This window comes from Equus quagga, chromosome 7 (genome assembly GCF_021613505.1).
Source record: "Equus quagga isolate Etosha38 chromosome 7, UCLA_HA_Equagga_1.0, whole genome shotgun sequence".
In the NCBI taxonomy this organism is placed as follows: domain Eukaryota; kingdom Metazoa; phylum Chordata; class Mammalia; order Perissodactyla; family Equidae; genus Equus; species Equus quagga.
This window is the reverse complement of record NC_060273.1, coordinates 128,972,786-128,988,287: the sequence shown is the minus strand read 5'-3', so window position 1 is coordinate 128,988,287 and position 15,502 is coordinate 128,972,786. Positions and strand designations below refer to the sequence as shown.

The window sequence follows — 15,502 nt, the reverse complement described above, 5'->3', positions numbered from 1 at the left end:
ATAGAAGAGTTATGTGAAATGGTGAGTAAAGAAGACACAGCTACTTGGCCAAAGGCTTTGCTCACCTAAAGTAGTATAAAAAGAAACTATCTGGAGCTTTCTGATTGTAATGTTTTAAGGATTCACTGACAGAAAGCTTCTATCACTTTTCATTGCGATTTTGTCTGAAGTTTTTCCCAACTAAACTTTAGGACTGTCTCCACTTACACAAAACAGAAAGAACAGAGACAGACACTCTAATTATTACACTATTTTAAACTCAAAGTAAGACATACAATTGTTACATTTCATTTTTAAAAAGTATATTTTTGGTAAAATACTTAAAAAAATGGAAGGGGATGACACTTGTTTGGTGCGATGATATGATGGGGCGGGCACTGAGGTGACCTGGAGCACACGCTGTGTCGGAGGGGCGGCCTGCTCAGCTGGTGTGCTGCATCCGGGAAGAGAGGACCAGTACTGCCATAGCTTGTGCTTTCTTCCGAGAAAAGTGAGAATTCTGGGTTTATTTTTTAATGTGAAAGCATCTTGATTTTTAAACGATGCCAACAGACTAAAAATACTGTAAAACATAATGTGTATAAACACTAGTAAAATACCATGGGCTAGTCTATGCACGGAAAGGAAGACAAGCGGAATAGGGTACATCCCCAGTCTTCGCTGTGGAAAGAAACGGAAGGGGAGATATGGGAGGTCCTGTGTTCAAAAAGGAAGACTAGTATCAGGCAGGGAATGAAGTTAACCCAGGAGAGAGGTGGGGAAGGTGATGCAGACACGTAAAATAGGAGGCAGTTCTGATTCTTCAGACCCATCGTTTCATCACTACGAGTGTTACCATTGCTGGCACCTGGTTCACCAAGGGCAAAGGAATGTATTTATCTTGTATGATAAATATGGTTTAAAAAGGGAAAAGAAATATAAACTAAGTACGCTAATAACTCTCAATAAAATAATATGTTATCTACTTTACTTTAAAATGAACACATTTAATTATCAAATATAGTTACAGTTTTAAATGAGAATTAATATTTACCTATTGGATTAAAAACATGCATTTGCATGCCTATAGGAAGTTTTTTTTCCCTTATGTGGATATTTTCTATCTTCTTATCAGTAGTATTATTCAACGTTATTTGTACAGAGACCATCTTATCACCAAAAATACAAGGCTGTCTTGGAAAGGAATAATGGGCAGCTAGTCCTTTTCCACTCATTCGATGAAGCAGCACATGAGTTTTCATTGGCACAAAGACAGGAGTACTGACCTGTTGCACATCAGAAAAAGAAAAAAACGATAAATTAGTGAATCTAGTTAGTAATTCTCTTAGAAAATATGCAAAAATTTATGACATTTAACTCCTGTTTTCCCTAAAGTATTACATAAACCACAATAACAAAGATTAGTAGGACATCACACACACAGATATTATGTCAGAACCATAAAAAAAGTAAAGTAGATGCTTCAAAACACTATTAAATTTTTTCTGTATTTTGCAGGTGTATATTAAAATATTTTGACAATATATGTCTAATAAGAAGAGAACAATCGGTTAGATAATTATATTCAATATTTTTAGAGTTTATAAACTTTTTTGTTATTTTTTTCTAGGTACACCATACTTGGACATTTTGCTAATTTTCTTATGTTTTAGTAGTGTGTAAGTTGATTTTCTCGGTCTTTTGAACTGTAAGAGATTATATCATCTGCCAATAAGGATCTTTTTTTTTTTTTAAGGAAGATTAGCCCTGAGCTAACTACTGCCAATCTTCCTCTTTTTGCTGAGGAAGACTGGCCCTGAGCTAACATCCATGCCCATCTTCCTCTATTTTACACGTGGGACGCCTGCCACAGCATGGCTTTTGCCAAGCAGTGCCATGTCCGCACCGAGAATTCGAACCAGTGAACCCCGGGCCACCGAGAAGCACAATGTGTGAACTTAACTGCTGCGCCACCAGGCCGGCCCCAATAAGGATCATCTTGCACCTTCATGTCCAATGTTGACTCCTTGACCCTCTTTCACCTTGAATTTCTTTCACCGTAAACTGAAGATTATGACCTCCTTTAAGGCAGCTTCTTCCTTTGCTTTCAAGATTAAAAGACCTTCCCTCCTTTGAGATCAAATAACTATTTGCTTACATTTTCTTCTAGAGCTTTCGTGGCTTCAATTTTTTAATTCACGTGGAACTGATTTAGGTATATTGGCTTTACATTTAATTATTTTTCTCCAAATACTTAACTAGTCGTGTGAACATGGTTTAATGACTAGTCTTTCCTCAATGATCTGTAAATGCAAACATTCTAATTAATTTATGTATTTGGAGACTTTTTTGGGCCTTGACTGAGCTGTTAAACCAGTACCACATTGTTTTATTTCTTATAGCCCTACAAGAGGATTCAATTATTTGGCAAACAAAGCTTGCCTCATACCATCCCCCGACCACAAACCCGCAATTTTCTTGGCTAATCATCTGTTTATCCTTCCACTGAACTTCAGATTCTCCCCTCAATCTCAAGTGGAATGAGAGGCAGAGACAGCATATTAAATGAAGAAACACAGTCCATTCTCAAGTCCTGTGGTGGCCATATTTCCATTCAAAGTACTGCATGTGGCTTGACCTGACACAGGCAAGCTTTAAAAAAAAATCAATTTGTAATTAAACAGGCCTAATCAAGATTTTTTCCTAACAAGCGTGCTCTCCCAAACTAGGTTATCTACTATAATTGTGAGAGTACATATTAACCTAGTCAACACGTTCACCATGCCACTGACACCTGAGGACATTAAAAAATTAATAATATTAATAATGTAAAACTAATCAACAAAAATCCCAGAGTTAATTATCATCTATACAAAACAATAAACAGTGTCTTCTGAGCATCAAGATACAGTATTCCTTCTCCAAAAGCTCAACATAGAAGGGTGGGCAACTTAAAACAATCATCTTAAAAATACATGCAAGAGTATATTTGTAAAATACAATAAATAATCGGGTAAATTTTAAATTTCAGCCATCTAAAGTCATGGGGCAACTGGCCTATGCATTCTACTCTGGCCTTCTGACGAAGATAAAAGTGCAGCATTTTAAGTTTCAAAGCACTTTCACTTCTAAACTTAGGTTTCTTTCCTTGTATGAAAATTATTTTCAAAACTCTCTGTCTCAGTGCTCACACTAAGTTCTATTTCCTTTACAAATTCTGGGGGGGTTATTAGCATCACAGAAGACAGCAATCTTTAGCAGTGGACATTCATTCAAAGAGATAGAGGGCATCATAAAAATAAGCAAACTGACACAGAACACATGTGCGTGAGTGTTCATACAAGAATATACACATATTTATACACTTACCCTCAGCAAAAATCTTTTTTCCCACAAATTCCCATGTCACTGAGGCTATGACAATGAACCTTAACACAAGCCCTTAACTGGATAATTATATTTTTGGTGTTTTATCTTCATTCCCTTAATTAGGTGACAAGCATGTTGGAGACAGTAACCAAGTCTTACTTTTCTTTTTTCTTCCACAGTTTTCCCCGAATTATTAAATACATGTCCATGTAGCCAGTTTTACGTCTATGGAAAAGCATAAAAGTTTTGGGCTACATATAACACAGCGAAGTAAAGTTGAAAGCTGGAGAGAGGCAAGTGAGTAGCAGTATGAGAAAAGCAGGACAGAAGCAGGGGCGTGGTTCACAAGTAGCCAGGAATTAGCCCTCTAAATTCCAGGGAAGACGCTCACAACGTTCGCCTCAGCTCATTCAAGAGCTACCAATATGTCTTGGTTTGCTGTTCTCCCTCTCAATCGAATCCTGGGACACACGGTCCAAATATTTGTTTTGTTCTACCTTGTCTCAGAATTCTGCACTTTTGCTATAATAGCTGAAAAGATGTTAAGGGATGTGCAAAGGAAGAAAGACAGTATAATTCTCTCCACACTCGACCAAGTTCCAGAAGCACTGTCTAATGAATTCAGCATCTAAAAGGACCTCCCCGCCCATCCTCAGAGGTTATCTGTGATAGTACACGGAGGTCTGCGTTCTCTTCCACAACAAACAGCATCATAAACGGCACGTTTTGTGGTAATAATACATACTTGTTTAACTACAGGACGGTGCTAACTGAAAATGTCTGACTGCTTTTTCGCTCTTCAGTGGTAGAGCTCAGTGGTTGCAATGTCTAAGAAATTCCCTATGCGGACCCTTGACAGAGGAAGTCTGCTCACCCCCGATGCAGGGGCACACATGTTACATCCCTCTCCTCTCCTCCCCTGCCCCTGTTGTTGGGGAAAAATTCTCCACAGGTCTCTCACGTTTCTGCATGTTTTCTGAGCAAAGGCATTAATAACTTTGGCCCTGAAAATCTTTTCAAGGATGCTTGTATAACAGACACCCTTTGGGAACAGGTAAATGGCCCCCTCTAGGGCAAAGCCGGACAGGTTTGCTAACAGCCCCTTCTAAAAGATGGGGACCCTCCATACTCAGGTTCCTCTGGGTAAAGCAACCTGCTCCATGCGCAGCCATCACCTGGCCTTCATCGTGTCATCCTGTGGGAGCTGGGCTTCGGAGAAGTGCAAATGATGTTCCTCTGACTACTGCTATTGCTTTGAGTAATAAACCTTTGTCTTTCACACACGAGTCTCAGGTCTTCTACTGGCATCCATGAAATTGTCTCAGGCTAACTTGTTAGTCTGCAAGTAGGGTAACTTCTCATACCCTTCACAGTTCTTGACATCCAGTTTTTTTTTAGTCACTCAACATTTCCCAGATCCACTTACTCCATATAGCTACATTAACACTTAGTAGGACTATCATATACAGCTGTGCAATGGCAACTGACTGAGGGGTAGATATGAACTACAAATCCAGCTTATATTCAAGAGTGCCTTTTGGGAATACGCACAATGGCACATATGGGCTAGTGGCTTTGAGAATGAGAATACCACTTTACATAGTAGAAACTACTTTTTTCTTTTGACTTTCCTTTATGAAAGTCCATGTTATGACCTGGTTAATTGTTTCTACGGGTTTCTGAAGTTATCATGATGTGTTTTGACAGCCAACAACAAAGTGTCAAGTAAGTTTTACAACACTGAAGGACAAGAAAAATTCGGAGTTTTAGGGTTGCTTTTGTTTGGTTTAAGACTAAGTGCTGGTCTTTCGAGGGAGCCTTCTCCCCATTGTTCTACCCTGCAGTGGTTATGTGGGCACTGTCTGCTCAGCACACCCCACCATCTTCTAGAAACCTGGACACATTCAATTCCTGAGGCAGCTGACATTTCGTATGCTGCCTCACGACCTGGTCCACACTAAGTGGCTCAGAATGGACACCTGGCTTAATGAGTCCCTTTCCTAGGATTTTTGGATTTGGGTCCTGGGAAGGTGAGCCAGTCTCTCTCAAGTGGCTAAAATTCTGAGATTTAAAACTCTAATGTCTGTGGCCATATTTCCTGCCATATTGTTCAGCAAGAAATTGCAACGAAGAGCACAGATGAGAGACACAGAGGCCTGCTGGTACCTTTGGTCTGGATGGTTCCTGAAGCTGATATATTCCCATCCTTCCTGAAGCTTGGTTTTCTGTGAAATACCCTATCATTCCATCCTGTAACTTCTTTGTCTCCTTAAGCTGGTTCAAATTGGGTCTCTGTTGTTTAACTCTCCACTCAACTACTAATCAAGATCAGTCAGATTTCAGGACACTAACTGGGGGAGTGGGGAATAAGCTTATGATAGGAGAATGTGCTCTCTCACTCCTTTTCCTAAAGCCTGGGTAGGTATGGAACGGTGAGATCCGAGACTCAGATAAGCCCTTTGATTAGGCTGAACCATACGTATCTATCAATTCTGTAGGTCAAAACAGTCAAATCAGCAATTTATATGGTTCAACCTAACACCTTGCTTTGGTTCAAAACTACTTAGTCCCACCTTCTATAGGAAAGAAGAGTCCTCGATGTGGCCGTCCTAACTCACTGGAGTTCTATACTGGGGTTAGAGAGCAAAACCCCGGCTAATAATAAAGTACTACTTTGCCTGTCTTTGTCCTCTGACTCTGTGTCTCCCATGGGCATCCAGGGGAGAAAGGTGGTCTTGTCCAAGAATCAGGTCGTCCAGGGCTCCCTGTCTAATAAGAGCACTGCTACTTCAAACACTAAGTAACTACCAATCGTTGTTATTAATTCACTCTTTCAACTAACGAACATTTATTAAGTTGGATGTGCCAACTGCTGCACTAGGGACCATGATACAGAGACAAAGAGTAAACCAGTCCTCAAGGAGTCTATCATTCAGCTGAGGAGAACTAAGGAAATCAACCAGGGTGATAAATGCCAGGACAGAGATGACTAAGATACTAAGAGAACACAAAAGCCAGAGCTGGCACCTGAGGGAGAACTCAGGGAAGGAATTCACAGTTATTTGAATGAACTAAGTAAAATCTGACCACTGCCCATTACCTCTACTGTTACCATCCTGGTCTGAGCCACCCCTATCTCACATCTGGATTATTCTGACAGCCTTCTAATTGGTGCTCTTGTTTCTACTCCTGCACCCTACTGAGCGCAGACTGAACATAGTAGCCAGGATGAATCAGTCAAAAAATAAAGTTACATGTCACTCCTCTGTTCAAAGCCTCCAACCGCTCCTGATTTCTTTGAGAGCAAAAGCGAAAAATCCTTATAAATGCCTACGGGGCCATGTGGCCTGGCCCCTGTAATGTTCTTTGACCTCAGTTCCTATGACTCTTGAACCCACAGCTCACTCCACTTCAGCCACCCTGACTTCCCTGCTCTTCCTTGCACACACCAGTAATGCTCCCCCATAGGCCCTTGGCCTTGGTTCCTTCTTCCCGGAATGCGCTTTCTCCAGATACTCACATGGCTTCTTTGCTCAAATGTGACCTTCTTAATGAGGCTTAACCCACTTGTATGTCTTTCTTCTGATTCCCCTTCTTCTTTTTCCACAGCCATTTAATACCTTCTCTAACACAATACATATAATTTTGCTTATTTATTATCTTTATTACCTGTCTCCCCAGTTATTTCCCACTTTTATGTTCAACATATAAACCATAATTTGACCCATTTTCAGAACTCAAAGCATAGTTTTACTATTTTCAATGATTATAGAGATTTGTAGATAATATACTTCTAGTGTTGATCATAACTGTGCTTTATTTGATGCTGTGTGCTCAATTATAACACTGTTCCTTAAACTATTAGTCTTATAGGAGTACATTGTGGTGATAAGCAGAGATTATGAATATTAATATTTGTTGGTTTTAGGATATAATTTGACTAGAAATTTTCCATTACATATAATTGTAAAAAAAAAATGAAAAAATACCATATATCTTAAAGACACACACAAAGAACAACTCATTAACTAGAAGGAATTCTATGATACAAACACTAATTCTCAAAATATCTAGTTTTAGATAAAAGCATTATTTCCCATTAAATATTAAAACTTGTATAAACAGGATAGTATGAAAGACAATATTTGAAAACATTAAAAGTTTTGATTTAGTTATCTAACTACTAATGTTCAAAGAATTAAAATCTAGCTGCATTATAAGCAAATGATATGGGTTATCCTCAATATAATGCTTGAGGAGGTAATTAGTCCAGTGTCTGTAATAACTCTAAAAGAAAAAGCCCCTTCTAGAGTTAACAGAACAAAAAGCACCAGGTAACAATGAGATAATCCTCCACAAATCTTTACACAGCATATGTTTAAATAATAAAAGTCGTTTGTGTACCTTTAGATGGTTTATGAAAATAACCAATCAATTCTGCAGACACAACATTATTTCTAAAGGAAATCTATGTGACTCATGATGCCTGTAGATACACAGAGACAAACCACACATATTTTATCAGTTTATTACAGTAAGCAAATAAGCGTGGAATGAGAGTGCACATAACTGTCTACTTAGCGCTTACTGAAACATTTATAAGAGCTGTTATCTCCCTAATAACAGACAGACAGCGTGCAATTTTAGAGAGGAGAAAAGCTTCATATTTTTTAACACTTCACTAAAAAGTAACTGAAGAGTGTAAAATGAAAAATACTCCGTGCAGTTAGCTGGTAATGGACCATATTATCAACTCAAGTTAGATTTATAGGATACAAACTAGTCACTAATAGTTATTTTATGACATAGCATGTCTGCTTTTTTTGAGATTATTAAGATTAAAGTTGTAAAACTTCTTTTGAACATAGCTATTCAAAATGATTGAATTATAAAATTTAAATGAGAATTGAAAAATAAAACATGGAGTATCAAGTAAGTGCCCAAGAATAAACCTTGTTCAGCATCTGCATTACCATTTCAAGGATGACACTCCACGTAAAGCTTTATAAAAACAATGCTTTCCAGCCTTTTATGCTTTAATCCACATTTAGTCACTTCATCATTTTTAAGTATATTATTAATCTATTCTGCTTTTGGACTTCAAAAATATGAAGATCTGCAGTATACAAAATCCTCTTTTCATATCTACTTTTGTTTGGCTTATTTTACAGCAGTGTATATTTAGATAGATGAGTTATAAAAATGACCAGAAAATAGTTGTAAACAGATACAGTTTCATCTTTAAAATTAGTACTTTCTGAACCAACGTACGTTTCAACTGATGGGCTGCAATGTAGAAAGCTACAGTGCTGTCTGATTCACCCAGTAGACTGTAGAAGTCTTTCCTATCTTTAATTCACAGTGCTAAGCCTGGTACCCAGAATAGGATTAAAAAGAGCAGAGGGCAAATCTGCTTAACTCTTAGCTATAACTATAAACACAGACTCAAAGAAATATATTTCAATGTTCCAGCAAATATTACTTAAAAAAATGGTTTATAATCCTAATGACAATTTCCTCCATATAAGGAAATTCAGGTATTCGAGAAGGTAACTGTTAATTCTTCACATTTTTACTTTAGTGATCAGTATATATTATGAAAAACATGAGACTTTTTTAAACTCTTACTCCAGTAATAATCAATATATGTTATAAAAAATAAATCTGCAGAGAGACCTGAATACATTATCAATAAACATTTCATAAGTATCTTACTTCATGCATGGTGTTAAGCAGATGCCAGCAAACTCTGCGTTGTGGACCCAATGCAGCCTGCCGCCTGTTTTTTATATAGCTTGGGAGCTAAGGAGGGTTTCAAATTTTAAATGGTTGAAAAAAATCAAAAGAAAAATAACACTTGTGTGACGCGAAAACTATGTGACATTCAAATGTCAACGTCCCTAAATAAAGTTTTATTGGGACACAGCCACAGTCATTCATTTATAGATTGTCTTTGGCTGCTTTGTTACTACAAAGGCAGAATTAAGAGGCTGTGGCCTGCAAAGCTGAAAATAGTTACTATCTGGCCTTTTACAAAAAGTTTCCTGACCTCCTGGTAGAGGATGTAGTCAGTTTAGATTGGTGTCGAGATGAGAAGGAAATTATAATACCCTATTCCTTCTCTTCCCCTAACGGAAATCTACAAGCTTCATTGTCAATACATTTCATGTTTTTTATAAATCTGAAATCCAGAATGATGCCTAGATACTTTTATTTACCACTTTCTTAGAAAAACTGTTCCAGAACCATGAATACAGATGTGTTATATTATTGTTAGATATGTTCTACTATTCTTTTTTACATTTCTTTTCTGACTTTTGACTTAAGGGTGCTAATAAAAACAAAATTGATTCTAGTTTTCAAACTGTTTAGCAGAAGGGTTTCAATAATTGGTTACAACAAATTTCATTAGAACCAGAACATTTTGCATAAGACAAAACAATCATGTTGTGTTATATGATAGATGCGACAAACAATTGATCTTAGCAGTTCTATTGCTTTTTCTTTTTTTTTTTTTTTGAGGAAGATTAGCCCCCAGCTAACTACTGCCGATCCTCCTCTTTTTGCTGAGGAAGAATGGCCCTGAGCCAACATCCATGCCCACCTTTCTCTACTTTATATGTGGGACGCCTACCACAGCATGGCTTTTGCCAAGCAGTGCCATGTCCGCACCTGGGATCCGAAACGGCGAACCCCGGGCCGCCGAGAAGCAGAACGTGCGTACTTAACCGCTGCACCACCGGGCCGGCCCCTCTACTGCTTTTTCACTGACAATATCAATGACATAATATAAAAAAGCAAGAGTTAGCATCCTCTTCCACTGTAACCAAGCTCAGAGCCTTGGCGTTATCTCTGACATCCTCCTATTTCCCTCCAACAAATAGCTGACAAGTTTGATGTCTCTTGTATTCATTTCTGTCTTTTCTGTCTGTCTACCACCAGTTTAGTTCAGATCATCAGTGACACTTAAAATATGTAAAAAATCTTTTATTTAAAATTGCAAAAGTAGTGCATGTTTACTGAAAATAATTTCAAGTAGTATGGAAATATTAGTAAACTCCCCCTCAGGTTTAACCATAATTAACAACCTGGTGTCCTTCCCAATCTTTTGCTCTCCTTTTACTTCTGCTTGCCCATTCAAACTGGTCTCCTTGTCTTTAGATTCCTTACATTCCAGTCTTTACCACAGGCTCCTGTAAAAGTAACTCTCTTAAAAGTGTTTACCTCTCCTCTCTTTTATGCTCAGTGAGGTGTGATGGAAAGTTCAGCTGAAATTCCTGCTCTGTAACTTACTAACCCTGTGGCAGGAAAGAAGTTACTCATGCTAGGGACCTCAATTTCCACATTTGGGAAATGGGGAAACTACCAACTATCTTTCAGGATTGTTGTAAATCAAGGCTAAACATAAAAGAAAACTTGGAGGAGTGAAGGGCCCCAGGAACAGGACTGCCATAGGTAGGATAAGATTTCAGAGCTGAAATAAAAGAGTGTGTGGCAGAAATTCAGTGCAGGTGAAAGTTACTGAACTGAAGAGATCAAGAGGCTGTGAGGTTACGTATTGCACAGGCTGTTAATACTTACAGTGACCTCCCATGATGATGTGGACTGCAGAGATTACGTGTAAGATGCCAAGATCTTTACTGAATGCGGGTAAGTGATTAAGAGATCCTAAGACGAGAATGACAAGGAAGGGAAGAGAGTATAGTAAGATGGAATAGGCCTCATAAGCGGAAGGAAGATGAGGATGAAAACAGAATGGGCTAGAAGCAACAGGTGGGAGCTTCCCAGAAACAATCTTGCTGGTGACAATGATTTCATCAAAGACAGAATTACAGAGCATTCTAAGTGAGGTCATGCTGCAAATATTTACTACAGGACAGCAAGATCCAAATGGAGGTCCTCAGAGAAAAGCTAGGCTATGGAATAACACTTTACAAAAGTACGTCAGGGAAATCAGTGGCCGTTCTCTGTATTTCACAGGTGGGACCACTGCAACTAAAAACTGGCCGTGCGGCTTGCACTTAAACAAACTGCAACTTGGGGCACAGAGGGATAGGGGCCTCATCGAGATGAAGTCCCAGAGGAAGGAGAAGTGGTGTGTCTTAGTTGATGCACAAATTGAAAAGGCAGTTTTATTACAGCTACTTTAATTTTAAATAACAGGTCCCTCTAAGGATGCTTTCTTTGAATCTGATAGAGGGGAAAAGGATCCTTTTACATCATAGATGCCAGTCAGACCTACCATAAGTTGCTGAGGAATTCCTGATCCAGGGTGAGGATGAGGAAATGGGTCCTGAGACCATAAGCGCGCACCCACGCGCACACACACACACACATATATATGTAATTTTTATATAGTATATGTATTTTCTGAACTGAACATAAATATTTTAAATTCTTCAGTGAGGAGGTAGGGAGGAAGAACTTGATTTACTACATAGGAACCCTAGAGTCTTTGGAGTCCATGTTTGTGGTAGCAAAGCCTTCTTATGACCCAGCTTTCTTTTCATTAAAGTTGCCTGACCATCAATCTTTCTGGAAAGTCCTGGATTGGGGCCTGGGCGCTTGCGCTCTGGCATCGGCCCATGTGTTCTCTGGCTATGCCCAAATATGAAGCATTTTTCCTCAGAAGCAAGAAAGGCTATGGCTTACTTCTTCTCAGGCAGAGTCAGGGTTGGCAGTGGTAAGAAAGAAAATCCTGGATTTTAAGGTAGAAGACCTTCAAGGTATTTGATGAGAGGAAAATCATTTAACTTCTCTGAGCTTGAATTTGTACAATAAAGGGTAAGGTAAGACTACCTAAATGATGGGATCGTTTTATAAGGATTCGTGAGATACTGCACATGGAAGTCTTTTGTAGATGAAAGTATTCTTCTTTAATTGTCATTAAAGACAATGTTTATTAGCAAGAGGGAAAAAACAGTGGCAGAACTAGGATTAAAATGTAACAATTTGAAGTGTTATTTCTATCAAGCAATAAGCTATAATTCCTGTTTCAACAAGCACAAACTATTCCTTATGATAAAGGAAACTAAAGGTCAGTCATGCAAGCTGGTGGGGAGATTTTCTTCTCTCCTTCAAAGAACTACAGGAAGTGGGAAGAACCAGCACTTATTATTTCTTTCCAAAGATTAATGATAACTGAGGAAACTTTTTTGAATTTGATCTTAACTATCAGTATCCTTAGTCAACAGAATAACTTTCAAAAGCAAATCAAAATAATGAGATTAAAAATGTCTTTAAAGTATCAGTTATTTAATAAACTAGATATCTGACAGCAGATTTCAAGTGATAATTTCATAAGCCCACATCATAAAGCAAAGGAATCTTAAGAAAATCTGAATGCTGCAACATCATAGGAAGACTACTATGCTCTGAAATATTTTATTCTTTTTAACTTGCTCAGGATTACAGTATTAATAAAACCTCTAACATCTACATATCTATTTTTGGTACTGAAATTATAGAGTCCTACTTTTATACTGATTATAAGGAATTACCTCTTAGTATCTGGACATGTTGAAAAGAGCAATGAAGAATATCACTAAAAAAAGTAACGCAGGTAACAGGAGGCAGCTGGCTGGACGGAGTATTAGACTAGACGGTTACGGTTTAGACTCCAACTGGTTACAGTTTCAACTCAGCCACACGTCAGCAGGGAGCCCTTGGCTAAGTCACAACCTCACTTAGCTTCTGTTTTTCTCTTCTGTAAAATGGGACTAATTGTACACATCCTGTCTGTTTCACTGAGTTGTTGTGAGGGTAAATGAGATTGTATATGTGAAACTGATTTTTAAGCTCTTCAATAAAAGGCATTATTGGGATTATTAGTAAATTGAGTTTTCAGTTAACATTAAAACACTAACGTCAGATAACATGGGGTCATGAGGCTAAAAGTACATATCTGAAAGCGGAACCACCATTGGAGAAAGGCTTTTAAGACAATGTTGCTGTATTTATTGATAGAACTATCCAAAGGCCTTTAAAAAAGTAATCCCTTCCCCCATGCCCTTTTTCTATTAGTTGTGGGGGAAGAGGACTGCTCTCTAAAAGGTTTCTAAATGATGCTGATGTTAAAAAATATAGTATCACCATTTAACAGCCTCTTAAAGCGCAGTCCCTAGAATGGTCTTTGTTAACAACTGAGGGAGGAAGGGACTATTTTTTCAAAGGCTTTTAGAGGATGTTGTTAAAAGAATATATAGTGACATCATTTAAAAGCCTTTTAAATAACCGTTCTCCTTCCCTCCCAATTGTAATGTCCTTGGCTTTCATTTATTTTGTACTACAAGCCGAAAATGGACATGCCAACATATTATTGGTGATGGCAGGCATTTGTTGGATGGAGAATGATGCATTGCTTTTAAAAAGGTCGGTGTCCAGAAATAAATCCAACTCTTCAAGAACACAGTACCATTTGGAGGATATTATTGCCCACCCACCTTATCATTGAGTTGTGGTACCTTCTGCTTGTTTTCTCTAAGAGTTTACTGAAGAGGATACCACGCCAACAGGAAAGGAGTCATAGCTAAGTCATCCCAAGATTCCCTGTGGCATGACGCAGTTCTGCCATCCACTGCTACTTGAGCTAGCTCGCCATCGAATTTATGGCAAATTCTAACTTTAGCTCCTATTCTCCCGTCTTTATTAAATTATTTCTTCTCATGATTCCCCTAATTTTAGACTTCACTCCACTGGGAGATAGCAGTGGACACTTAGGGTTCCTTTCCTTATGTAGCTCCCAGGGAGAGGAAAAATTAAGTCAATCATTTGGTTTGAAGCACTAAGTCTGACAGCCAGTAAGCTCTGAGATGGTTAGCTTTGATTATCTTCTACATAACATACCAAAGAAAAAAGAATTAGCCCCAGAGATATTAATCATAGGATATGAAACAATTTTCCAACTCTTGTGTTGTTTTTTTTTTCAGGAAAGTGTCATTTCATTTTAAGAACAGGCATTCTTAGATCTACAATACTTTGATGAAAAAATAAGCGTTTAAAAAATCGAAAAGCATAGCTCTCCAAACACACTGCACTTTTAATTCTAAATTTCAGTGTGCTCCTTACTTTTTGCCAATCTTGCACATAGAAGTCATGTGTTGGTTCTATAATTTACTTAAATCATAGTAAATCATTATTTACTTAGGATTCCCTTGAATAAATCATGATTTAGTTAAGTATCAAATACTACCCATAATACGATGCTCAGCTCAAGCCCCAGTTTGTCCATTCAACTCTCTCTGACGCTACTCCAGCCCCTAGTAACATTAATCACACCCCATTTTGACATTTCTTATAATTCAATTTTCATATTATTATTTAACTCTATTTATTTATTTATTTTTTAAAGATTGGCACCTGAGTTAACATGTGTTGCTAATCTTTTTCTTCTTCTTCTTCCTCTTCTCCCCAGAGCCCCCCAGTAAGTAGTTGTATGTTCTGGTAGTAGGTCCTTCTGGTTGTGTTATTTAACTTTAACTTTATTCTTATGCACCATGTAAATAACAAAGTGCTAAGCCTAGAGAATAATAATTTCTTTGCATATTTTTGTATAATTTTTAAAAAGTATGAATAACTTTTGAATTGTCTGTTAAGACAGCCTTGAAAGCACTATTCAGTTATTTGTGCCTACAATTACTTTTGATAGTAAATACTTAAATACTTAAAAACCTCTGCACAAAGATTCATGTCATTTGAGATTTTTTCCATTATCTACCGAGATAAATCAATGTTTCACTGAGAAACACTATCATAATTCTGATTCCAATAAATGAAAATTTATAAAATTTTGAAATAAAAATTCTGATTTAAGCATCAAAAAGATAGCAATAGGAAGCTATCAATTTAATCTAACATGATTGATCTGAAAATTTCCCATTTCTCTGAATTGGAGTGGTTCTGACTGGACTCAAGTAGAACTACTGAAGTAAGAACTGCCTGCGCGGCAGCTGGGCGTGTCCCCGCAGCAGCACTCCACCTGAATTCCAGGACGGTGAGCGAGCGAGCACCATGGCGCCAGCAACACCAAGACCAAAGAGTACACGCTTGTGTGTGATGCTGGGCTCTGGCTCTGCATCAGGACGACCTCCAGAAACGCCATGGCCCTACCCTTCCTCTGCTCTGCAATCTGACAGGTGAGCTACGGGTTCTGAGT

At 38.1% G+C, this 15,502-nt stretch overlaps 1 protein-coding gene across 2 annotated transcripts in view; it reads right to left on the bottom strand.

Annotated features, from left to right (window-relative positions):
- Positions 1-15,502, bottom strand: part of AP3B1 (adaptor related protein complex 3 subunit beta 1) — a 227,628-nt gene that overhangs the window by 29,488 nt on the left and 182,638 nt on the right. For both annotated transcript variants that reach the window (XM_046666492.1, XM_046666493.1), the window contains exon 23: positions 1,034-1,265. In XM_046666492.1, coding sequence (XP_046522448.1) covers positions 1,034-1,265 — 232 coding nt within the window. The remainder of the gene's footprint in view (positions 1-1,033; positions 1,266-15,502) is intronic.